Source organism: Castanea sativa, chromosome 11, assembly GCF_040712315.1.
Source record: "Castanea sativa cultivar Marrone di Chiusa Pesio chromosome 11, ASM4071231v1".
In the NCBI taxonomy this organism is placed as follows: domain Eukaryota; kingdom Viridiplantae; phylum Streptophyta; class Magnoliopsida; order Fagales; family Fagaceae; genus Castanea; species Castanea sativa.
In genome coordinates, this window is record NC_134023.1 from 38,797,846 (window position 1) to 38,823,608 (window position 25,763).

General features: G+C 33.2%; 3 protein-coding genes across 4 annotated transcripts; 2 read left to right on the forward strand and 1 right to left on the reverse strand.

Moving 5' to 3' along the window:
- Positions 1-215: 215 nt before the first annotated feature.
- On the reverse strand, positions 216-4,406 carry LOC142615182 (protein CHROMOSOME TRANSMISSION FIDELITY 7-like). Its single transcript, XM_075787878.1, has 6 exons — positions 3,887-4,406; positions 3,030-3,294; positions 2,656-2,751; positions 2,314-2,382; positions 1,016-1,368; positions 216-642 (listed from the first exon to the last, which is right to left on the reverse strand). Exons 1-6 carry the CDS (start codon positions 4,045-4,047, stop codon positions 489-491), a joined length of 1,098 nt encoding a protein of 365 aa, XP_075643993.1. The 5' UTR covers positions 4,048-4,406; the 3' UTR covers positions 216-488.
- A 650-nt stretch (positions 4,407-5,056) lies between these two features.
- LOC142615674 (uncharacterized protein At2g38710) lies at positions 5,057-11,876 on the forward strand. Its single transcript, XM_075788425.1, has 5 exons — positions 5,057-5,621; positions 7,912-8,031; positions 9,831-9,945; positions 10,511-10,604; positions 11,351-11,876. The coding sequence occupies exons 1-5, from the start codon at positions 5,518-5,520 to the stop codon at positions 11,554-11,556; spliced, it is 639 nt and encodes a 212-aa protein (XP_075644540.1). The 5' UTR covers positions 5,057-5,517; the 3' UTR covers positions 11,557-11,876.
- A 2,798-nt stretch (positions 11,877-14,674) lies between these two features.
- LOC142615802 (vesicle-associated membrane protein 727) lies at positions 14,675-23,307 on the forward strand. Of its 2 annotated transcripts, none has more exons than XM_075788638.1 (6): positions 14,675-14,846; positions 15,443-15,703; positions 15,789-15,987; positions 16,076-16,196; positions 22,761-22,823; positions 22,913-23,307. In XM_075788638.1, the coding sequence occupies exons 2-6, from the start codon at positions 15,514-15,516 to the stop codon at positions 23,054-23,056; spliced, it is 717 nt and encodes a 238-aa protein (XP_075644753.1). In that variant the 5' UTR covers positions 14,675-14,846; positions 15,443-15,513; the 3' UTR covers positions 23,057-23,307. The 2 variants fall into 2 exon arrangements, with proteins under 2 accessions (XP_075644753.1, XP_075644754.1); XM_075788639.1 differs by having other exon boundaries at positions 14,836-14,881.
- The last annotated feature ends 2,456 nt before the right edge of the window (positions 23,308-25,763 follow it).

Consider the following 25,763-nt stretch of genomic DNA (forward strand, 5'->3'; position numbering starts at 1 on the left):
AAAAAAAAAAAATTGCATGCATGCTAAGGCCAGTTCATCATGAACAAAAAGTCAACTTTTCTTTTGGTTATTGCTCAGGGAATTTAACTTGAGAGATGAAATTAAACCATGTAAATCCAGCAATGCCAATCTACAAACGCTCACTTTTCTCACATGGAAATGCTAGGTACTACAATTTTACAATCTTTCTCACCCCAAAACAGAACTATAGAGCATGATACAATCTCTTTCTAACCAGATTGTGGAAATTATAGAACTTTATACATGCAAAATTAGTCCCACTGATTGTCTAATTTAGTCTTATGATACAAACAATTAATAACACAGCAGATATGCATCTGCATGACTCAGCTGAACAGAGGTGGTAAATACTTCCATCAAATATTAGCAATGGTTTCCCTAAAAATTAATGCAAAAGCAAAAAAAGGTTTTGCAAAGCTTCCACTGAAGTAAGCAACTTCATCAGGAGATGCTTAGTCTAGAAATTTTTAATTAACCATCTGTGAGCTTAGACTGTTGGTTTTGTACACCAAGAAAGATCCAGTGCTAAAATAATTGGATGCCAGTGCCTTTCCAGCTGAGGTTGGCTGAGAGAGTGCCAGTTGAGAGAGTTCAAGAACAGAACCCATGCAGAAACTCATCCTGCAATTAGCATAAAATAAGAGAACAGCCAAAATAAGACCAAAACACATTGGCAACTGATTAAGAAAAAGCAATCAGTTCAGTTTACTTCCAAGGGCTGCAAAAAGGTTTTCATATTTGCGTTGAAGAAAAAAATGATTGTGAAATGTTCCACTCCATTTCAAGAAACAAGTGATACACATTCATATTTGTTATTAAGATATCCGAGGTTTAAACAAGTCTTGATCTTCATTTAGCTGACATGATTTGGCTGTATGTGATAGAAATACTTGAAGATGCCATATATAATTCAGTTACTTTATCAAAAACCCCAGTGAAATAGAACACATAGAGATGAAGTGTGTCAAATGACTCAAATTATAAAAAACCTTACCTCACAGCATCCAGTAATTGGCTAGCTATGTGCTTTCTTCTGTTAGAGGGAGTGACCCAAATAGCTCTAATGCCACAGACAGCAGGTACCCCTTCGTTTTCACAAATGATTGCTCCATAGAGATTCCCATCCAAAACCTCAGAACTATTAACAGAAAAGGTTCTTTTCTTGACTTCCCTTTTAAAACTGATATCCCCAAATTGGAGGGAGGTTGAACTTTGTCTTGCCACTTCCTTGGCAGAAGTGCCTTCAGATCCCCCATTCAATAAGCATGAGCAAACTTTGAATGCTTGTTTTATTGGTTCTGCAAGTAGGCAACCTACAATCCTTTGGGAGGAAATAAACAGATACACCTGCCAACATGAGAAACAAAGCAAAGAACAGCAAGTCAACACCTCAAAGCACTATCTTATACAACAGAGGCATGACCCCTGATTCAGGCACTGTTCTTCCAAAAAAATTAGAAAATATAGCAAATGACTCTAAAATCTACAGATAGCATGCCAGAACCCTCTATCTGGTGCAACTAGACCATAAGGAGGTTCATCTATTAAAGTGGCAGAGTGGGGCTTTAAGGGGCGGTTTGGCCCAATCAATTGCAAGATGGAATTAGGTACATCCAAATAGAAGACGACTCAAAAGTGGTCACCAATTGTGTTATTTGAAAGTCTGTCATGCCTTGAAGAGAATGGATGCTGATCCAAGATATTATTAATTCATCAGATGACTGCCAGGAAGTTAGAATTAATCATGCTCATCGGGAAGCAAATAGAGGAGCTTTGCTGTGTTAGAATTGGGTATTGTTATGGATAATTTCAGTCATGGGAAAACAGATTTCCTCCATCAGTAGGAAGAATTTTAGGAGAAGATGCTGGGGAACTATCATTTCCATTTACTTTTGAGTCTAGATTTTTGTTTTTCTGTTTCTAAGAAGGCAAAACTAAACACACACACACTCAACACACAAAGAAGATAATAAAGTTCAGATCAAAATCCACACACATGTATGTATGAGAGAGAATTCAAGGATGAGAAACTTATGCAGACAGATGAACAAGTACACATTTTAGCATTACGGAACTGGAAGGAATCATAAAGCAATCATCATAGAAGTTGTAGTTTGTTGAACGTGAATTCATAAAATTGATGTTCTATTCTGGAATCATTGAAATCTGAATGGAATCAAGTAAAATTTAACAAACAAATCAATTACAGTGAAAGAATCCTCTAGCAATTTCTTTCATTATAAGAGGAAATGAAACCTTATGAAACTATCAAGTAAAAGATAACGCCGATACCTTACAACTCTTATGGAAAATCCATCCACTTCCAAGCTCAATCTCCATCATTTTTACCACTTCCTCCACCTGCCAGTACAATATTGTCCCAATTTATTACCACAAAGCATTAACTCACAAGTCCCATTTGCATACCAATTAATATAAACTAACAATTTTTCTTTTTTATTGGTAAATTACACATGCATCGAATGGATTCAAAATCAGCAACCTCACCCTCTACATATTCTTATGGGAGGAAAAAGTTCCATTTAAGCCAAAACTCATTAGTGTAGGCATAAGCTAACAATTACAAACCATCTTATTCATTAATTTCAAAGAAATCACAAATTAAACATGAACCTTACTCCTATGTGCAATAGGATCACAATCTAACACCAAAACGATTTGACCACCTTCAATTGAAGGCATATGGACAACCCTTTCACTGCACCAACCCTATAAAAAAAAAAACTCAAAGTTAGCAATATAAAAAATAAATCACTAAAAAATAGCAGTGCTAGAGAGAAAAATTTCAAAACTTTTTTCCCGCAACTTGCCAATGTAGCAAATTATGATTGGTGTAACACTATTTTCACATCAACCCATCATTGATAATACTTTTATTGTAAACCAATTATAAAATGTCACATCAACAGTTGTGGAAATATCATGAATTTTTTTGTCACTAGACTTAAAATCAAACAGCAAATCACATAGTTCTTAATGTAATATACATTGAATGGAATCCCAAGGGTATAGTCTCTATGAAATCCCTTGTGAGCCTTCCCATCCTCTTCCTTTCCAGGAGCATACTTGACCCCACATGTTGAACATGTGTGTAAATTAAAATCAGACTGACCCAAATCCAAATGCAACTGAGCATAAGTTCTCTTCTTGTTTGTCTTAATTGCTCTTTCAGGACTCTTCGATTTCGCTATTGAACACAAATTATCTGAATTGGGTTTCTTCACTAGTATGTCACTGATTGACCCTTTGTTACTGTACAACCAAAAAAGTGTCATAGAATGTATAAATTCATCATTATTCTTCAAAACCCATGTGTGCAAACAAGTTGACACACCCAAATGTTTAACTTAATTGATTATTGTTTAGATTCCCAGATAACAAAACAGTGTATTAAAGCCAATGAATATATAAAATTCATCATTATTCTTCAAGACCCATGCATGCAAACAAGTTGAAACACCCAAATGTTGAACTTAATTGATTTATTTAGATTCCCAGATAACAAAACAGTGTATTAAAGCCAATAAATATATAAAATTCATCATTATTTTTCAAAACCCATGAATGCAAACAAGTTGATACACCCAAATGTTTAACTTAACTGATTATTGTTTAGATTCCCAGATAACAAAACAGTGTATTAAAGCCAATGAATATATCAAATTCATCATTATTCTTCAAAACCCATGTATGCAAACAAGTTGAAACACCTAAATGTATAACTTTTAATTGATTATTGTTTAGATTATCAGATAACAAAACAGTGTATTAAAGCTAAATAGAAGCAAAAATGAAGAGCCTAAGTTATAAGATCATTCAAAAACCCATAAACAAAGAGCTTTACCTATCAGGGTTTTGAGCTCTGCGTGAGTAGGTGTTGAAGAATTGGTGCTGTTTGTTCTCCCAGATGCTGAGTTCGTCAAAAATGGGAGGTGGGTCTGGAGATTTGGGTGCTACAGAAGTAGAAATTGGGTTTTTGAAGAAAGTACTGATCTTAGCTTGCATTGTTGTATGGCAATGTGTTTGGTTTTCTTGCCTAAATTTGCCAGAAAAGTATTTTCAGTGTTTGGTATTGCACGTAAAACCTATTTTCAGAAAACCAAACTACCACAATCACCACTATAAACTATAAACCCAGCCACCATGGGCAACCACAAACCCAGACACCATGCACAAAGGGAGAGTGGTGGTGGAGAGTGAAAATGGATTGAAGGTAAATTGAATGCGTAAAGTGATTTACAGGTACGGGGTGTGTATTTTACTGTCAACTAAAATCTATTTTTAGATTGACCGTAATTTTCTGTGATGCCAAACCCAAGCAATGGTGTAAAACAATTTCAAAAGTTTAATTACACATGAAACAAATGCAGCCTTAACCGACACGTTTAAATTCTTTTATCCTTTTATTATAACTAAAAAAAAGAAAAGAGAAAAGCGCATACATTCTATGGTGGTGTTTAGATTATATTTTTAAATAATAATTTTTAACTTTTAAACAATATTATACATATTTTTACGTATTTTTTTACTTATACATATCTTTATAAATATTTTTAAATAATAATTTTTAATTTTTAAACTCATACCAAACGCATCATAGCCTTTTTAGGCCGTCTTGGTTGAAATTAGAATTTAGAACCCATGCGCATATCTCTCAATGCACAAAAATGATTCTAACATTGCCGCTTTTGTCAGACGAAAAAAACAGTACCATGTAAAGCAAAAGAAAAGAGCCCACCAACCGAAATTCCCAAAGAAAAAACAAGAGAAAAGAAATGAAAGTTAGGCAAATAATGTAAAAGTGATGAGTATTATAGGAAACAAAAGTAGTCACTATTGTAAAAAAAAAATTTGTTAAAAATATTGTAAATAATGCTCCAAGGTAATTATAGTATAATAAATCTCATAAACAATAATAAAAATAAATTAAATAATAAAAAATAACTTTTTAAGTCACTGTCGAACGCAAACTTATGATATTTATTTTGAGAGAAAAAAAAAAAAAAAGTTAACTATTTAAATTTAATTTGCAGAAAGAAGCCGTATGGTTGTGTACAAACATTAAAAAAGACATAGCAATAGCAATCGCGTGAGAAAGAGGGAGAGAGAGAGAGTTTTGTGAAGAGTGGAAAGCTTTGCTTTGTGTTTGTGTTTGTGTTTGTGTTTGTGCTTTAAAGTGTTTGTGTTGTGTTATGAGTTGTGATTTTCTCTCTCTTCCATGATCCTCAATTATTTCAAGGACCATCTCAATTCATCTTTCTCAGACTCTCACTTTATTCATTTTATTTCCCATTAGATACAAAACCAGCGAAGACCAAAAACAAAACCAAACCCAACAGACAAAAACCTTATTTGTCCTGATCGTTTTTTTAACCTGAAAAAAACATCAAATTTTACATTTTACAAAACAAAAACAAAAAACGTTTTTTTTTTCGTTTGTTTGTTTGACGTTTCTTAAAGAAAAGAAAAAAAAAAATGGTGGCGGCTAACCGTGAAATGGTTGTGTTTTGCTTCGACACTCTCGTCTCTCACTACAACAGCGAAGATGCTCCTCCTCCTGCCTTCGATGAGGGTCAACAGTATACTCTCTCTCTCTCTATATATATATAATATTTGGGTTTTGGGTTTTTTTTTTTTTTTTTTTTTGAGTTTTATTATGCAATTAGATTTTGTTTATATCAAGTGCTATGATATGGTGGCAAAAAATTAGTGGGTATTTTTTAGTTATTATTTTTAATTTTTCTCTTGAGGTTGTATGTAGTGATTTGGGGCTACATTATTGTCTGGCTAATTTTATTTTATGTTATTAATGTGTTGGGCTGTTTATCAGGATTGCTAGTTTCTTCACTGTTTTAATTATGAGATTTTGGAGTCAAATTAATTTCTTTTCAATGTTACTTTCCTGAATGCACATCAATTGTTCCATGATATGTAATGGGGTTTCAGTCTGTGACTAAAATTTTTACTTGTTAGTGTTTGCCATTCAGTTGTATTCCTAATGCACAAGTTTATGCATTAAAATTACCAACCAAAAAAAAAAATTGCAGCTAGTGAATCAACTTTGTACTGTATAGTGACAATATCACCATGTATGTCATATTAAATTATTTTTATTTAGGTCAGAAGCCTTTACAATTTGTAGTTGGTACTCCCTATTCCTTGATTTACAATGGGTAGTTAACTTCACCATTTTATTGTTTAAGTTTTTTCTGTTACATGTTTTTTCATCCACTTATATTAAAATATATTAGGATATTACGATAAATATATAGATTATAGTTTTGTAAAATACTGGAGACTGCCATGGTTACCATACAAAGTCTAATGTATTCCTGTATATACCCTACGATTTGGCTCCTTGTGACATACAATTTAGAATAGTAACAATGTAACCATTAAGGGAAAGAGGGGTGGGGATTTATATCTTCCCTTGTTTTGATTTGTTTTTAAAGGAGAGGGGGGAGGGATTTGGGGGAAACCCCTCCCAACCTACTATTTTTAATCTCCCAATTTGAGGTAATTTGGAGGGGAAGGGATTCTAGATTATTAAATTCTTCCATTTTGCCCTTAATATTTGTAACTGTTGAGTTTAATAAAGAAGGGTATATTTTTCCATTTCTTATGTATTACAATCAAATAAGAAGAGGGGTAATTTTTATGTACTTCCATTTTCCCCTTATTTAAATATCCAAATAAAGGAAGGGATATCTACTCTATTAAGGAGGAGGAGTATCTATCCTCCTCTTCTTCACTCTCTACACAGTGTAAAGGCTCTAAATCTTTTCTGCTTTTTTTTTTTTTGGAGGAAGAGGGGGGGGGGGGTTGATAAGTAAGGTGCCGGGGTGTTTAAATGTAGAATATGGGTGAAATTATAACATTTCCATTTTGTTGATCTCCTCTTCTGCCTTTTGAAGCTGTGACTCAAACCTGGTCAGACCCCTAAAGTCGTTTTTCATTGGAGTTGCTGCTGAATGCACTTTTTCCTCTTCATAACAGCTTATTGTTGCTGCTTGCATATGCATTTAACATGTGATAAAGGATAAGTGTCTCCTTGTTGTTTGATACCTAATGTTCTCTACTTTCTTGTTCTTTTTTTTATAAAATTCTTTTGTTAACTAAGACCTATATAATATTGGCCACCTGACTGTTATTGGTTACATTAGACATATTTTTCTGTTACTTATATTCATCTGAGAAGTGAAGTAACTTCAGCCAGGGCTTTATGTTTTTTTTTTTTTTTTGCTTTTTTTTTTTTTTTTGGCTTTTCGAGTAAGAACAGTCTATAGCGGTGCTGGATGTCATAAACAAGTTCTAGCTTTTATTTTTTTCGGTTGCTTTTACATTTTTCCCCCTAATATTATTTTTTGCTAGCGTACTGACATGGGGATGGAGTTGTAGTGGCTCTTCAAGTTCACTGCACAAGTTTGAAATGGCTGTTCCTTTAACTGCTTTTTTTGCTTCATTTTTCTTCATCACTGGTATTACAATGTTTGGCAGTAACATCTCCCATTACATGGCTTGTGCATTCACATTCCTTGATTCATTTACTTTTGGTTTTGATGAATCCAATAATACTATCATGCATTTCCCCTGCAAGTTTGTTTTTGATGGTGCTTGGATATACGTTTAAACTGTTGTTTATTTCATGTTTTCTTAAAGAATGCTATGAGGAAAGAATTGTATGGTTCTGTAATTTGCACAGTAGAACTTTGTTTTTGATGGTGCTGGGATATACATTTACATTGTTGTTTATTACATGTTCTCTTAAAGAATGCTATGAGGAAAGAATTGTATGGTTCTGTAATTTGCTTAGTAGAACTTTGTTTTGTATGATATCCTTATTGAACACAAATAAATACTCTGGTCCAGCCCATTGTTTGTGACTTGGAAGAAAGTGGTAAATGGTGGGGAGCCTCGCTTACGTGGATGTATTGGAACTCTAGAAGCTCGTTGGTTGATTAATGGCTTCAGGGACTATGCTCTAAACAGGTACTTTCCTCTAAACTATTTAGTTGCTGTTCATTCTGGCACATGTACTTAACACTCATGGACAACAACACCCCCTCCCCCTCCCCCCTACTCCTCTCAGGAAAAAATTTTGTAATCAAAATTTTTTATGGTGTTTGACTTATAAAAAAAAAATTGATGGTGTTTGGCACACAAAGCACATGTATTGTGTGTATTTTTTTTATATTGTAGCAATTGACAGTATTTTGGAAAGTTAAATTTTGGTGTTACGAGATAAAAACAGAGGAGAGAAAACCATAGTATGCTATTGTCTGAGAGAGAGAGAGAGGGGGGGGGGGGGTGAGGTAGAACATCTTTGAAGAAACTTTACATGGTAAGAGAAAGGGTAGAGACTAAAGAATTAAAAACAATAAAATTTCTGTGTTGTTCTCTTTTATCTGTTATCATTGCAAGTAACTGAAAAAGTTTGGGTTAATTACTAAGTCATTAAGTTGGAAGAGTGATGGTAACTCAGGGCTTGACTTTGTATGAGAGTTCATATATGTAGTCTATGAATGGCATTGAAAATAGAAGTGGAAACACATATTTGTAATATTGAAAGTGATGTTTAGGTTGGTCCTTGCCTGTTTACAAAGTTAACAAAATAGGTGATCACAACTATAAATACGAGGGTGCCCAATTTTTCTTACAATTGCAGAATATAGTTACAAATTATTGGGTACTGAAGCAGCTTAGATCTATGGCTCTGGAAAATCTTATTTTGCTAAAAGACTTCAATGATTGGTCTTACCAATAAATACTCACCACTGAAGACCATGCTGCTCTTTTTGTGCCCCATTTTTTATGCTAACCATGTTAACCCTGAGCTAGATGTGGTTTTACTTACCATTTTAAGAGCTGTTAGATCTCCTTATCAAGAGCTCCTATGGATGCATGCATTTGTTTGAATCACTTTCATACTTTGAAATTATTATAGGGCATGTGGCCCACTGGAGCCCTGAAAAGGTAATAAAAAAAAAATTCAGATTGCTTTTCAAGTTCAATGAATATGAGAAAGTCCTTCTAATGGTTTAAAGCTGGCTAACAGCTCTCAGCCTCTCACTATCTTAGAAATGGAGCTTCTAATTTTTCCCTTTGCCAGGGGAAGCCTCCAAGAGATAACTTTGTTCTGAGATTCAGATTATTATCTTGGAAAATGGCAAGGGGCCTATATGGTTCTTTGGATGGTACAAAGCAATTACTGCTGAATAGAATAGAAGCAATAGAGCAATGCCAAAGAGTATGAACAAGAAATGACAGTGATGTTAAATTAACGATTGTCCCAAAAGCTTAAGCTCTCAGAAAATGGTGAGTTTAATCACTCAACCATAATTCTAACACTCCCCCTCACTTGTGGCCCTAAACTTCTTTCTAATAAGTTGGGGCCCAACAAGTGGGAATTTGACATTTTAAAATAGGAGGTAGAGTGAAGATAGGGATCAAGCTTAGATCTCCTGCTCTGATAAAATGTTAAATTACTGATTATCCTAAAAGCTTGAACTCTCAGGAAATGATAAGTTTAATCACTTAACCATAATTCTAACAAGTGAGAGACGAGAAATGTACCGGGACATATTTCTACAAGCTAATGGTAACAGAACAGGATGCTGAAATCAATAGTTTTTTACAAGCTAATGGGTGTCTCTAAAATCTTATATCTACACTTATGAGACTGGAGAACAAAGATATTGCAAATTTTGTTTTATCTATTTTTGGTCCGTCCTTTTTGCTATTCCCATTCCATCTCTCTGAATCTAATTCTTATCTGTGATTTTTTGCAGCGCTTTGAGGGACCGCAGGTTTCCCCCCATACAGGCTAAAGAATTACCTTCTTTGGAGTGTACAGTTTCCATTCTGACTGATTATGAAACTGCTAACCATTATCTTGATTGGGAGGTATCTACCTATTCACTTTTTGACTTTTGTGGCACCTTAGGTGGATGGATGGACATATTTAATTTGTTATCCTCTGCTATGATCTATTGCATTCTAATGCAATCTGATAGCATTTTCTTGCCCCAAGGATACCCTGAGCTGGTCCTGAGTTCTGACAGTTTGGTGTGTTATAGTTGCGTCCCTGGTTAGGGATGATGTAAACAGTGAAGTTGATTGAACTTGTTAAAACTAATTTTATGACTAAGTTGATTTTAGAATATCTTGCGGGAAAACATTTTCCCTTGTAGAAATGCATCCACAATGTTTGGATTGTGGAATTTTCAGATTGATTAATGGTCAAGATCTGGTGGTAATTCAATCTAGAATTAATTGTTTTAAATATTTCAATTGGTAATGTTCTTACCATGGTTTCCCTACATATAGGCTAAAGCATTACCTTATTTGGAGTGCACTGTTTCCATGATTAAAATGGAAAATATTAGTGTTCTACAATAGTGAATTCTTGTAATATATGTTTATTTCTTGTCTTTTCTCACTCTCTGAATTTAGTGGGTTCTTGTTGCAGGTTGGAAAGCATGGTTTAATTATTGAGTTTACTGATCCTGATAACAATACAAAGCGAAATGCAACATATTTGCCTGAGGTGGCTGCTCATGAAGGTAACAATTCTTACTTCGGACAATCCATTGGGTGAAAATTTTTGTTAATTATTTTTCTATTGTGAAAAAAAAATAATGAAAATGCTTTGACCTACAGATTTGTTCTGATTGTACTATAATCTTCTTGAAATATATTAGTTCTTTGTGTCAAATTTGATGTTGAGTGGATGAACCATCGGGCTTGTTTCTCTGTTTAAAAGTTTGTTACTTCACTTGCTTTCTTTTTATTAACTGCACGGGTGTTCTTACCACTTTCCACTGAGGACATGAACCAAGATTCTCTATAAAACTCTTGTTTAGTCAACCCAAATGATTAGTTCAACCTTAATATGTCATTTTTATTTAGGGAACACTTTTTTTCCATTTTTTCACTTTCTTCTGCTAATCTGCTCTGATGGTTCTTGTTCTTTTTCTTATGCTTTATTATTACCAGATTAGAATGGTAAAATGTTCATCTAGATTAAAATTTTTGCCTCTTTCTGCCACATTTTGTGGTGGAAAGCCAGGTGACATGATGAATTGCCTTTATGTAATTGTATTAGTTTTCTTGGAAGCTAGAGTTCCATTAGTGGCTAGGGTATCTTTGGCAGAATAAGATTTTTTATTCTAAGGTTACCTTGAGGTGGATTTAGTTGTCTTTTTTCCCCCTCTCTCTTGCCAGGAATGTGATTGTACGTAGAGCTTGTTTTTGTTCAGCTAACTAAGGGGTTTGTTTTTTGGGTCTCTCTGTGTGTACTTTGGATTAGGTTGGACAAAAACGGAGGCAATAGACTCGCTGATGCGAAAATCTGGGTACAATGGCACTATTACTGAGTCACTTCGGAAGCGTGTACGACTGACCCGATACCAGAGCACATTGTTTACAATGAATTACAGTGAATATGTTGCCTATGTCAAGGCAACCCGAGGTGCAGCTCCATTCATTGATGGGGCTAAGCCTGGGAACCATTGATTCTTCCAAATATCTTTTGCTAAGACCACAAAGTTAGTTTGGTCTAAGACAAATTTCTATTAAGAAGAAAAAAGAACTGGGTTGGAATGGATTTGTTTGTCTTCCAGCCCAGACACATTAAGTAATTGTTGTGACCTGTCCATATCATTCTTCAAATTCATTTGTTTTTGAAGAAAGAAACCAAAAGAACAGGTTTCCCTGATTCCAGTTCCCAGCTTTCACATTCAGCAGCTTCTCTGGGATAGCTGTGCTATTGTAAAATTTCTCAGTAACTTATAAATCATCCCAGACTGTTTTATCTATAATCATGTTTGTCTTCAGCTCCAGTTTCAAATGATAATTATTGTCCCATAAGCTAAGAATTGTGCTTGTGATGGTTGGTGGTTAAAACATTTAGTTCAGTTTGTGCATTATTAGTGACAATCTGTAGACAAGATATAGCCATGACAAAAACCTTAACCCAGGAATCAATTAATTGCCCCAAAATATTATTTGCAAGTTTGGATGTGGTTTGCTATAAAAGGAAAAAAGTAATGTGTAACTGCTGCATATTATATAGTATCACATTATTTACATGAAATTTCCCTTCAAAAAATCATATAAAAGTGGAGAAAGAAAATCTAAATAAATAAATGACAAATTTACCTATTTTATTTTTGGAATAGGCAATTACACTAATTGGACCAAATGATACCATGTTAACACCCAATTGTTTGATATTTGCCTTTTGTTTTGACTCTTGCTTTTTTGTGAAATATTTGCTACCTAAAATTTTCTAAACAATAAAAATTAGTCTTAAAAAGTTCATTTGCAATTATACAATCCTTTCGGTTGCTGTAAAAATTGAGCAAACAGTAATGAGAACTTTTTTTTTTTTCATTTCCTAAACTTTTTCATATACCAACTTAACTCAAATAACCCTACAACCAAATCAGCACCCACTACCACCAAAATATCTCAAATTCATAAAGAAAGTTCAAAAACACATTCAAACTTCAATTTTGACAAAAACAATTCATCCGAGTTTGAACCCTATTTACAATACCATGAAGGCTTAATGCATTTTGGGGCCTAGATGCATTTGGGGGCTTAAAGCGAGAGGCTTAGATGCATTTGGGAGCTTAAGGCGAAAATGTTTACCAACTCAGTTATTGTAAAAAATATTGTGAAATTTTTTTTATATTGCCCTTTTTTTTTAGAAGTGCAATATTCACAACATTTTCACAATAAATTATAGGTATTAAGTTGTTACTACTTCTAATTAAAACCCATCATTGAAATTACTTTTTTATCCACCAATAATAGTCAATAACAACCTACTATAATAAATCTTAAGTATGTAACATCTTTTTTCTTTTTTTTCATTTAACAAAAAAATATTATTTTATTTATTAACTAAGATTTGGGCTTAATTAATACTATTATAATATAAGAAATAGTTAAAATTTGGTCTTTTTTATTTTGGAGCCTTAGGCCATCGTCTTATTTGCTCATACTATAGAGCCGGCTGTGATATATCATCACTTCATTCCAATGCCAATTTTTTTAAAATTAAGATTTTAAAATTTTTTTAAAAAAAAACCTTAATATTAATGTTTATTGTCGCACAATCAACACCTACGTCATACCAAGTCATGCCACTTAAGCTCCACTTAAAAGCCCATCCGAAATCATATCTATGCCCACGCAATATCAAGTCATGCAAGCCCTAGCCAAGTTCATTCCATTGTTGAACCTTACCTATCGAAAATTCTACCTTAAACTCAAACCCCAATATGAAGCAAGATCAAATGGTCACTTTTCCCTATGTTAACACCTCATTCTAAAATCAACATTCTGAGTTTTCAAGAGTGATAGAAATAAAAAGGATTTAGGAAAAGGGGGGATAAGGAAAAATAATAATAAGAAAAAAATGAATATTTTAAATATTTTTTAATTAAATTTTATTTAAAAAATAATGTTTTAGAAGATTAATTGACAAAAATATGATGGAGTGATCACCCCAAGAGTTTAAAAATTTATTGATAATAGAAGGAAAGGGGGTTGTGCTTGTAAACAAACAAACCTTCTGGGTCTTTTTTGCAATTTACTCTTAAAATTAACCTCAATGTTAAGAAAAGAATTGTATTTTTTTTTAATGTAATCCTGTGGTGTTATTGTTTATCTTATCATCCATTAGAATTAAAAATAATTGTAAATTTTTTAATGGACTTTGTATCTATAATTTCTTAAAAATTTTAATATTCAGTCACTAAAGTGGTTGTTTTAACTAAATTATTGTTTGCCTAGTGTGTACCATGAAAGAATTTGTTCCATCTCATTATAAAAAAAAAAAAATAAAAAATAAAAAACTTGTTCCCACTTCTCTACTGGTAATTTCTTTAAAGAATTTCGGCTTGAAATTCTACCATAATAATATTGTAATCAAAATCTTCATTCAACAAGATTTTGAGTGGTTGTCTTGATCGATTGTCTCAGTACTCACTTGTTTGATTGTTTGTTTTTTTGTTTTTTAATGGGACTTCGTTTGATTTGTTTGTTGATAGTTTTGCATAGTGATTACGTACCACAGTAATATCTTAATCGTAGTCTTCATCTTTTTATCTCTCTTTTTTTCCTACTTTTTCTTTTTTGTGTATTTGATCTTGAAAACTGTTTTTTTTTTTTTTATAATTTTTAGCTAACATTCCAAACAAATACTTTGTATTATGTTATCGGAAAGCTGTTGTTTTCCCTAAGTTTACCAAATGGTCCAAATGTGTTGCTGACTTTGAATACAAAATTAAAAACTGTTTTTTTTTTTTTACATTTGTTATTGAAAACAAAGTTTCTGTAAATAAAAAATAAAAATAGTTACCTAACATGACTTTACATTCTACCAATTTATCTTTCCACAAAACAGACAATTGAAAATTAGTATTTTAATACTAAATTCCATTAGAATTAACAGGAAAATAGACGACAATCATGGTTTCGATAGTTTAGGGCAGTAAAATTTACTTCAGTTAATAATTAAAGGTAAAAAAAAAAACTATAATTACCCCTAAATTATAACCAAATAGCATGAGATTGGAAACCAACACTAACAGAACTACACTGTTAATAAAGAGTCGTGTTTAAGGCTAAATGTGTGTTAAGGCTTTAACCTCAAACACCTCGAACACGTCGTCGCTTGTTGGTTTTTGCCTTCTTCAGTAACTACCGTACCCCGTCAACAATACAATACAGACCTTCACAAGTCTTACACGCTAAGCAATTAATTATTTCACCTTTCAATCCAATTGCTTCAGGTTCTTTCTTTCTCTCTCTTTCTCTGATTCTAATTGTAATTCTCTCTCTCTCTCTCTCTCTCTCTCTCTTTGATCTTCGAATAAATTCATTCTTTTCTCAATATCCCTATTTTTTTTATTAGTTAGATTAACAGTATAAAAGTTTCTGCTTTCTGTGGATGGATTATTTTATTCTGGGCATATAGATTTTGGGTCCTGTTTCCAGTCTCTATTATAATATGTTTGGATGCTGAGAAAATTGAGGATAAACTGTCTTTTATGGTCAAATGTTGTTTTGGTTCAAGAACATTAAAAACCCATCTCACCTAAGTCCAATGGTTGTATTTGGCTCATTTTGCTTGACTTTCTTGGAGACAGAATTTTTTTTTTTTTTGCCTTTATGACATTTCCTTTCCTAAGAACCCTTAGGTTTGGTAATGAATTGCTTTGTTTCCGCTACTTGGGTGTGTGTTCATTTTTTTGCATGAATTATTTGGTAATTCATAATCAGAAGCTAAATTAAATACTGGGTTTTGATGGATCTTCATGTTGATTGTTTGGTTGAATTGGATTTGGTTGGTTGGTTGGTTTAATTCATGGGTTTATGATCTGGTTAGGTTATTGTTGCAATAAGGGACTAGTGAAATCTCTTTGTGGGTCTCGACAAGTTTGAAGCTAATATTCTGAAATGAGTCAGAGAGGCTTAATATATAGCTTTGTTGCAAAAGGAACCGTTGTGTTAGCGGAGTACACGCCTTATTCGGGGAATTTTAGTACCATTGCTGTTCAGTGCTTACAGAAGCTGCCCTCAAATAGCAGCAAGTACACTTACTCGTGTGATGGGCATACGTTTAACTTCCTCCTCGAGAATGGATTCGGTATTGATCTTTGGTAGTTGTCAAATTATAGTTTTAGTTTCTGACTGCTATGTGTGTGGTTGAATGTGTTTCTTTTGGCGTGCAGTTTTCCTTGTTGTTGCGGATGAATCAGCTGGGAGAAGTGTGCCATTTGTGTTTCTTGATCGGGTGAAGGATGATTTCAAGCAGCGTTATGGTGCAAGTATAAAAAATGATGGTCCACACCCACTTGCGGATGACGATGATGAAGATGATCTGTTTGAAGACCGATTTAGCATTGCATACAATCTTGACAGAGAATTTGGGTGTGCATAAACTTGTTGAGGTTTGAATTTGAAGTGTTCTTGATCACATTATTGTATTAGTCTCTAATGCTATGCTTTTGTTTACCAGGCCAAAGCTTAAGGAGCACATGGATTACTGTGTGAACCACCCTGAAGAAATGAGTAAGCTATCCAAATTGAAGGCTCAGATTTCTGAGGTCAAGGGGATTATGATGGACAATATCGAGAAGGTACACGCATTTACTTGCTTGTTGAGTGATACAAAAAATGAAAGCAATTAATGTGTAGTGTTAGAAGAGATATAAGTTCCTTCTAGTCTACATTAGCAAATTGAAGATAACTTATACATCTGCGTTAATGCATTATGTTCCGTTGTTATAATAAACCTTTAACACTGATCCTGGTACTTTGTTAAACAAACTGTTGTATTTGTTTGGGGTTATTTAGGGGAGGGGTTCTAGTAATAAGTAGATTTGTCATACTGTTAACTAAAATTTTAGTGAAAAAAATTGTGAAAGCTTGTTTGCTACTTTTTCCTTAAGAGAGTCCTTTAGATTTCGAAAATGGTCATTGTTGTCACGAAGCAGCAACTAATTTTGGAGAGATACATGAATATTCAATGTGCCTCTATGTATAACATTTTGTGAATTATTAAAACAGTTATGCTAGTTAAGATAGAACACTTGGTGTTGGTTTGCAGAACTTAAATGCACGTATTTATGAATTAGGTTTTGATGCTCCTACAGTTTATTTTTGCAGGTTTTAGTTTTGTGTGAGGTGATATAATTGGGTTGAAAAAATTCCATTGAGGAATGTTGGGGAATGGGATCCCCACAAGCAACCTACCCTATTGCCATACCTAATTATATTGCTTTATCATATCCCCCATGCTTGCTAGATATCAACATATAGTAATACCTATCTGATTTATAAATTTTTTTAGATTTTATTTAAATGAGTTTATGGATTGGATAGTGATTGACATTCGATTCATACAAAATTTGGTACGTAAGTTAAGAACATATTAAAACATGTAATCCAATGGTACTTATCCAAAAAAAAAAGTGTAATCCAACGGTGGAATTGTCAAAAGAACTAATTTAATTGATACTTATCAAGTGGTGTAATATTAACAAAGAGTTATCCTAGGTGTAATTAAAAATTAAGGTCCCAGCTAAGCCGTATATATTTGCTTCTTTTGGAACTATGTAATGAGCTATGATAAGCTAAATACATAAGCATGACAAAAGGGAAATAAAATTTTAACACCCAAGGCCTTGATTGGTCAGACTAAGATTGGAGACTTACAGCATTAGTAAAATCACTTATCTAGGTAAGGGCCTTCATGTAGGTCAAACCATGAATGTGTGTGTGTGTGTGTATTAGAGTGATATATGTGGTTATATTTCAATCATGTTTACATCACTCAATAACTTATCATTTGATGAGTATTTTGAAGATCCATTTTAGATCATTGGATATGCGTGTGTAAGAATCAAGAGGATAAATGACATGTGGTTATGAGTTATGTTTACAATCTTAATATCTTTTTCCATGGGATGAGTGTTCCACTATTTTGACAAATCCATTTTAGATTACATTGTGTGTGGGTGCACGTGTGATCATGTGATCTTATGATTGATAAGAATAATATGATTTTTGAATGTGAATATGCAAGAATCATTAGATTGAGTGATATATGTTGTTAAATATGAGTCACATTGCACCACTTATTAACTTTTTATTGGATGAGAACAAAGAAAAATCCATTTTAGATCATTGGGTATGTGTGTGTGTGTGTGTGAGAGAGAGATATATATATATATATATATATATATATATATATATATATATATATATATGGTTTTTGAATGTAAATATGTAAGAATCAATATATTGAGTAATATATCTAGTGTAACCTTTTCAAATGTTATTGATGCAATCATGGAAGATTAATCTGTTACTACTTCACAAATTTGTCTATTTAAAACTTATTTTATGAGGCCCACATGTGAAGTTCAATTGAAGTAAAAGTCGTGCAGTTTTAATGGTCTAGTTATATTTATCCTAAGGTTAAAATAACTTATCAAAACAAATTATCCTAGGGTTAAAATAGTTTTCAATTTGGAGTTCTATTTAACAATTTTTGGTCAATTATGTCTCAGGTGTAAAGCTAGAATTATTGCAACTTCGTCCTTTGGTAGTTTGGTTGAGTCTATAATTTTTTTTGGAGACATTAAGTATCTTAAATTTTATTTTCTTTGAGTCAAAGTTATTCTTTTATTAGTTATCATTACCTTATTAGGTTTTTGGTTCACTAGTCAAAATAGGAGTGTCCTAATACTATTGGTGCAAGAATGTGTCTTTATATATATTCGTTCTCAATGTTCTGAAAGAATGTATGGAGTTGATCAATAAAATAAAATATTGAGTGTTTTGAGTATTGAGATATGTTATCCCCTCTCTCTTTGATATTCTATCACTGTTCATGGTACTTTATAGGTACTGTTCATGTGTGTTGTTCAGACACACTGTTAACAGATTGTGCACAAACTCAATTTCTTCTTCTTACCTTTTTTTCTTAAACACTATGTTAAAATTATGTGGTTAAATGATTAAATTTTCCATATCCTAATAGCCTAAGCTTTTGGAACAATCGGTAATTTAACATGGTATCAGAGCAGGAGGTCTTGAGTTCGATCCCTGTCTCCTCCACTCCTCCACTTTACCTCCCATTTAAAATCTCACATGTTGGACCGCACCTATTAAAAAGATAGTTTTGGCCCACACGTGACAGGAAGTGTTAGAATTGTGTGGTTAAATGATTAAATTTACCATATCCCAATAGCTTAAATTTTTGAGACAATTGATAATTTAACACATTGAATCAAATATTTGCTCTTCACTACAAGACCCTACACCACCCAAAATCACATGTAGACAGATTTTCCCAATTTGTCTTATCCTAGTTGCACTAATTAATAAATTTTCATTATTATAGTGTTTTAACAATTTATTTTAGCCTATATCGTCTACCTGTACTTTTCATACTCACAATATATCATGATGATAGAGATAAAAAACTATCTTGTGTATGAAATGTTCAAATTTAAGTATTCTTATTCTAAAAAATATATTAAAAAAAAAAGAGGCTATATATAGAACCAATTCCAATAATTCACAATAATTGATTAGAAAGTGAACACAAGTTAGTAAATAATAGTGACTTATGGTAATTAAAAAATGATGACTTACATTTTGCCAATTTTGAAATGGTTGGTAGTTCCATATACTAATTTATGCACTATAGGTACGTGAAAACTAATAATGAAAAACATAATGTAGTTGACCTCATCTCCAGGAGAACAAACTGTGAGCATGGCTTGAAGAATACTTTGCCTGCTCCATTGCTAACCGAAATCTCATGGGCTGTAAGAGGTTCATCTGCAAACAAAATGAACCTATGCCAATTTTCAGATTCCAAGTCTCAGGAATTTACCTATTAGTCACAGGACCTTCCAAGAGCATATTTGTTTGTTTGAGGTTTCCATGTGGCAGGGCGTGGCATGGTCAGTTATAGTCACCATTTTGGAAAGCTTAATTTGTTTTACTGACATTGAGAGAGAGATTAATAGTCCAAAGTTTTCTGTATGAAAAATGTGTCATAAATTTAATGTTGGGAAGAAACAGAAGTGTTTTAGTTGTAGGAATATAGATTTGTGCAATTCAAATTAGTGTTATTATATTAGAAATATTTTAGTTATAGGACTATAAATCTGTGCAAGTGTTATTTTATTAGAATTCTTTTAGTTATAGGATTATATATTTGTGTAAAACGTGAAATATTTTAGGGTTTTCAAAATTGAACATTCTCTTAGCTTCACTTTATATATTATATGAGATTAGATGTGTAATCCAACTATCAAATTAATAAAAAATTTTTAAAATTTAAAATGTTTAAATGGTGTAACATGAATAAAGAGTTGTGCCAACAAGCTTTAGCTCTAATGACACCTCCTCTTCTTGTAATAGCAAAGTGGAGGATTTTAAGTCTTGGACTCAAGACTCAGAGCGAGTGTGTGTAACTTACTAATAATAATAATAATGCCTGGTGTAATTGTTGTTAATGCTACATTGCTCAATAACTTTCATTGAATGTGTATTTTGAATTTTTGACAAACTTCTTGTTGGATTGCATTGTCTCGCTATGCCTATGTTTCTACAATATGAAGATTAGTGGAGACTAAAAATTATCTTCTTTTTTTATTGGTACTAGATATTTCATTAATTAAAAAGTACATCATGTTCACAATGATGAACAGACTGTAATTGAAACAAATACAAAAAAAATCACAAAGAAACATAAACAGAATGCAAGAAATCAAAAACGAAAATACATTGCTTAAAACCTCAAATACAAGACCACCCAAACAATGTCCCAACTAGCAAAGACTTCAAAAGATCAATAGATTTCTCAACATACTTAAAAGTGCAAGTATTTCGTTCCCTCCAAATTAGCCACATCAAACAGGCTGGCACCATATTCCAGATCGAAGAAGAGTGTATCTCCAAATAATTCTCCCATGCACAAAGAAGAGAAACAACCATCCTTGGCATCACCCATTGTATACCAAACATCAAAAAAACTTCACTTCATAAGGCATATGCAAACTTACAATGAAGTAAAAGATGATCCACTGGATCTCCATCACAGCGGCACAAACAACACCAATTAACTAAAGGCAGGTTCCTTTTTACAAGGTTATCAATAGTGAGAATACTATCCCGAGCTGCTGTCCATAAAAAGAAAAAAACTCTTCTAGGTACCTTAACCCTCCTAATACACTTCCAAGGTAAAGGAATGGTAGGAGGAGCAAATAAGGAATTATAGAACGAGTGCACATCAAAAACACTGTTTGGGGTTAACTTCCAAAACAAACTATCAACCCCCTCACCCCTTGGCGTTTTTGAATAAATATACTTGTAAAAAGCATCCACTCTCTCCACCTCCAATCATCAGGAGCCCATGGAATTGAATATTTCGACTCCTACTACCACCGTCTGATGTAATAGTAATCAACTCAAAAATCCAGGCGTCTTTACCCAAAGCACGAGAGAAAAGATCTGGGTAAAGATCTTTTAAGGGAGTGTGTCCACACCAAAGGTCGTATTTGAATCAAATACAAAGACCCTCTCCCACCACATGCAGCACATGTCCAAAGAAACTCTCTGCACATTTTGTAATATTTTTCCACATTCCACACCCTGTGAACCTCTACCAACTCTAAAAATTATCTCATCTATAAAGCATTTCAAATTTTAGATGTTGGGCCTTGGTGCAATGGCAAGTGCCTTTCACCAAAAGTGATAGGTTGCAGGCTCAAGTTTGGGAATCAACCTCTCCAAACAAAATTTGGGGTAAGGTTGCCTACCATAACTTTTCACAGAACCCACAAAAGTGGAAGCTTTGTGCACTAGGTACGACTTTTTTTGTATCTTGAAAAAAATTATATATAGATGGTGTATGACATTTGATTGACCAGAATGTGGCGTACATATCACATGCACACACACACACACACACGCATATATATAATGCTTTGAAGGTGCTGAGGATATTGTTAAAGTGAATGTGTGTTCTCGATATATTTTGCAGTTAACACATTCCAAATTAGGATACGAGTACATAGGAGGATTCCCTAGCTTTATAAGGAATTTGCTTTATAAGATGGCAATGTCTGTAAAATGAGAGTCTTGTAGCCTTGCCAGAATGCATGGGCTACAAACACGAAGAAAGCTTGCTAGTGTCTGCTAAATTCCCAAAGTTTACATGCTACCAATCTGCAGTTGGATAGTACAACCTTGAAAAGGGCTAAATGAGATTTAGACTTCCTTACTGTCATTTTTGTGATATGTGATAATGTGAAATTCTATAGTTCATTTCTTGTATGCATAATTATTGACAGAAATAGATAGTTAGACAGGGAGCCTGCCTGAAATAATGGTGTCTAATGGTGATAGTAACCTACATTATGTTGGTTTGGTTGATACTTGTATGATCTTATGTAGCATCTGCTTTTGTCGGTAGCTTTTAGTTTTTGGGATTGGTTGGGTGATTTTTTTTTTTTTTTATTTACCTTAATATTTTATGTGCTGTTTGGTTGTGAAGAAGAAAATCATCTTTTTTTTCTCTCTTTTTTTCAGAAACGGAAATTTTTCCCCATTTGCAAAACAAATTTTGGGATGTTAGAACTGTTTCCTTTCCTTTAACAATATGGCCCATTAATTTTCTGGAGAACACATTTCAATGTTGTAAGCAAATAAAGATGTTTGGTCAGGCATATTTTTCTGATTGTAACCATCCAACTGCAACTCAACTCCAGAACCTTATGGTGGCAGTCAAGCTGACTTCATAGATTGATGTCTGGTTCTTTGTTATGTCTGAAATGATTACTCGCAAGAGTTGACTAGAAGAGTAGCTACTGAACTTCTGGATTGGGTTAAACCTAAAATATTGCACGTTTGATTCATGTGAATTGGTGGAGATATGTGGTTTCCACACTTTTTCTAGTTTCGTAATGTAGGGAAAACAGACTAACCCAATAAATAAGGGAAAACGCACACATTTGAAGGAAACAAAGTGACCGGCCAACATCCATAAGATTAAACTCAAGACACAAGTTTCTAAACAAATTGAACCTTAACAAGAAAATTTGGACCCAGATTTTTTTTTTTTTTTGTTAAACAGGAAACTAATCCAGTGATATTACACATTTCCTCTTGGTGTAATGCAGGTTCTGGATCGTGGGGAGAGGATTGAACTTTTGGTGGATAAAACGGAGAATTTACAGTTCCAGGTACAAGACATCTATCATTCAGTTTTTATACAACTAACAATGCTGTTGATGAATTTCTGACTGGTTTTCTGGGATTTGTTTCTGACCAGGCTGACAGCTTTCAGAGGCAAGGCAGGCAACTACGACGAAAGATGTGGCTGCAGAATCTCCGATTGAAGTTGATGATTCTAGGAATAATCCTTGTGGTCGTTTTGTTAATAGTGCTTGTTATCTGTGGAGGCTTTAAATGTTGACGGGGAAAAGCAAAACGGAGTCCTTAGTAGCAACTTGTCTGTTATTAATTGGTGTACAAATTGTTGTTTTCCTGTATATGGAGACTGTTGCCAAACCTTTACCTTAGTACTTGTTATAACTTGTAACTAGACCTCTCTAGTCTCTACTACGTACCCGAAGGTTTTGTTAACCAGTTCATAATCCAGAGATATGGTATATTGACCACTTGTTATATGTTGTGCGCTTGTGCTTAAGATGTTATATAGTTTTTTAACTTATATATTTTGTGTGTTTTATATTTCTTTCATATTTTGGGTGTCAATGGGTTCTTTGTAATCAATGCCAAGAAACAGCCGAACACATCTTCAATATCATTAGATCTTCTAAGACTGGCACTTTTTATCACTTACCATCTTGGGTTCTTGACTCCCAAGTGACATTGTGAAATATGTTATATTCCCTCGTCGGAAATTGCAGGTTGTCAAAGAAGAGCTCACTTTGTTTGCTTCAATTCTCTTTGACATCATTTGGAGAGTAAGGAACCAAATTATCCTAGCTGGTCACAAACCTGATCCTAGAAAAGATGCTGTGAAGTTGTAAGCAGAGCCTATTCAGAATATCTCTCTGCTTGATCCTCCCACCCATTTGATCTGGCATTGAATTGGTCTCCTCCTCCAATTGATTGGATTAGAATCAACTTTGATGCCGGGCCCCATTCTACTTTCACTTCTGCTAAGGGAATAAATGTTACTGCAGAGATCCTACTGTCTTTCACAACATATGTGAGCACTAATCTTACTTGTCTCACATTTCTTAAGGTCTTTGACCACTTAGAAATCCTAACATTTACAGTTTCCATGTCCATTAAAGAACTATCTAAGGTGATCAATCATATTCCATTATTTAGTGCAACATAAAAAAGAAAGAGCAAAATGCAATTCCTTTAACAGTCATTGAAGGACTAAATTTTTTTTTTATTTGATTTCGGATTAGGATTTGTGTGATTATTTAATACTTCTCTCTTTATTTTGGGGTCATCAATGGAGTATCACTTTCTAAGAGAAGCTTAAAATTATTATAAGTAAATTGCTCCCTTCATTTGAAAAGTGGAAATTGATAATGTTTGGATGCCATATTTGTAGAATGCACTTTCTTCATCATTTATATTGGTTGTGTTTAAGAAATTGATTTTTAAAGGAAACCTTGGTAATCTTATTAATTTTTATAAAATGATACAAGTTAATAAATTATGGAAGATATTAAAATTATGTCTATTGAGTTTTAAAATATGGTTACAACTTGAGGGTGTTTTCTGTGTGTGAGGCTAAACACAAATAATGAGTTCTACCCATGGATCTAAAGATTCTAAACCCCCACAAAAGAGGAAGGATGTAATTGGCTTATGACTATTGGCTTTGAGACATTTTAAAATAGAGTAAAGAACCAATGAAATTGTATGTAGGAGTAAATAATTTCAAAGTTCAAACTTATCATTATTGTTCTGTGATAAGATACGCATTATATCCCAATTTCAATTCCTTGACCCTAATAATTTATTTTTGCTCTTTTGGAACATTTGGTTAGCTCGCGATATAAACTGATTTTTCAACAATTAAGGTGCCATTTATTTATAATCGCTGCCGATACTAATATCCATTCTACTCGTTACTTTTATTATTGTGCTTACTAACAAGAGTTCCGCATACCAAACAATCAAGGTAGATTTTATAGACTCCTCCTCTTCTTGGAGAAATTATTAGGTGCATCAGGAAAACTGCTGATGTGATACTATCTCCTAATCAATAAAATGTTGTTATTTAAGCACATGTGACATCATTTAATATTTTTTATTTTTTATTTCTTGTGCTAATTAGGAAATTCACACATATATTTGTATAAATGACATCATCTCATTGGTCAGGGAGGACCACATCAGAAGTCCTCCCGGTATAAATTTTTTTTTGAAATCTCCTGATATAAATATTAATTTCTCTTCTTCTTAAAGTGTTGAATTAAATACAAATGGCAATTTTAAAAGAATTCTTGGTACTTCAGGAATTGGCAATTGGCGATATCCTTGGAAATCATTTAAGCCAATGGATTGTTGGTTTCTTGATCAACGTAGGATATTCAACAAGGATTATTAGATCCATTAGGAGAATTGTTGATGCGATAATACCTCCTAACTAATAAAATGTTGTTATTTATGCAAATGTGACATCATTTAGTATTTAGTATTTTTTATTTCTTGTGCTGATTAAGAAGTTCATACATACATTTATATAAATGACATCATCTCATTGGTTAGGGAGGACCACATCAGAAGTCCTCCCAATATAAATATTAATTTCTCATCTTCTTAAAGTGTTGAATTAAATACAAATGGCAATTTCAAAAGAATTCCTGGTACTTCGGGAATTGGCAATTGGCGATATCCTTGGAAATCATTTAAGCAAATGGATTGTTGGTTTTTTGATTAACGTAGGATATTCAACAAGTATTACTGTGGAATTAAAGGTGTTAGAGAGGGTTTAATTTTAGATTTGGAATTTCCAAGAACACTTTCCTATAAACTGATTCCCCACAAGTATACAACTTTTGAGTAATACTACATACATAAACTTTTTTACAATATTTTTACAAAATATTGATGTGATCAACTTCTTATTGGTTTTTATTAGGCTCACACTTAATATCACTTTTTCATTCACCAATGATAATCACTCA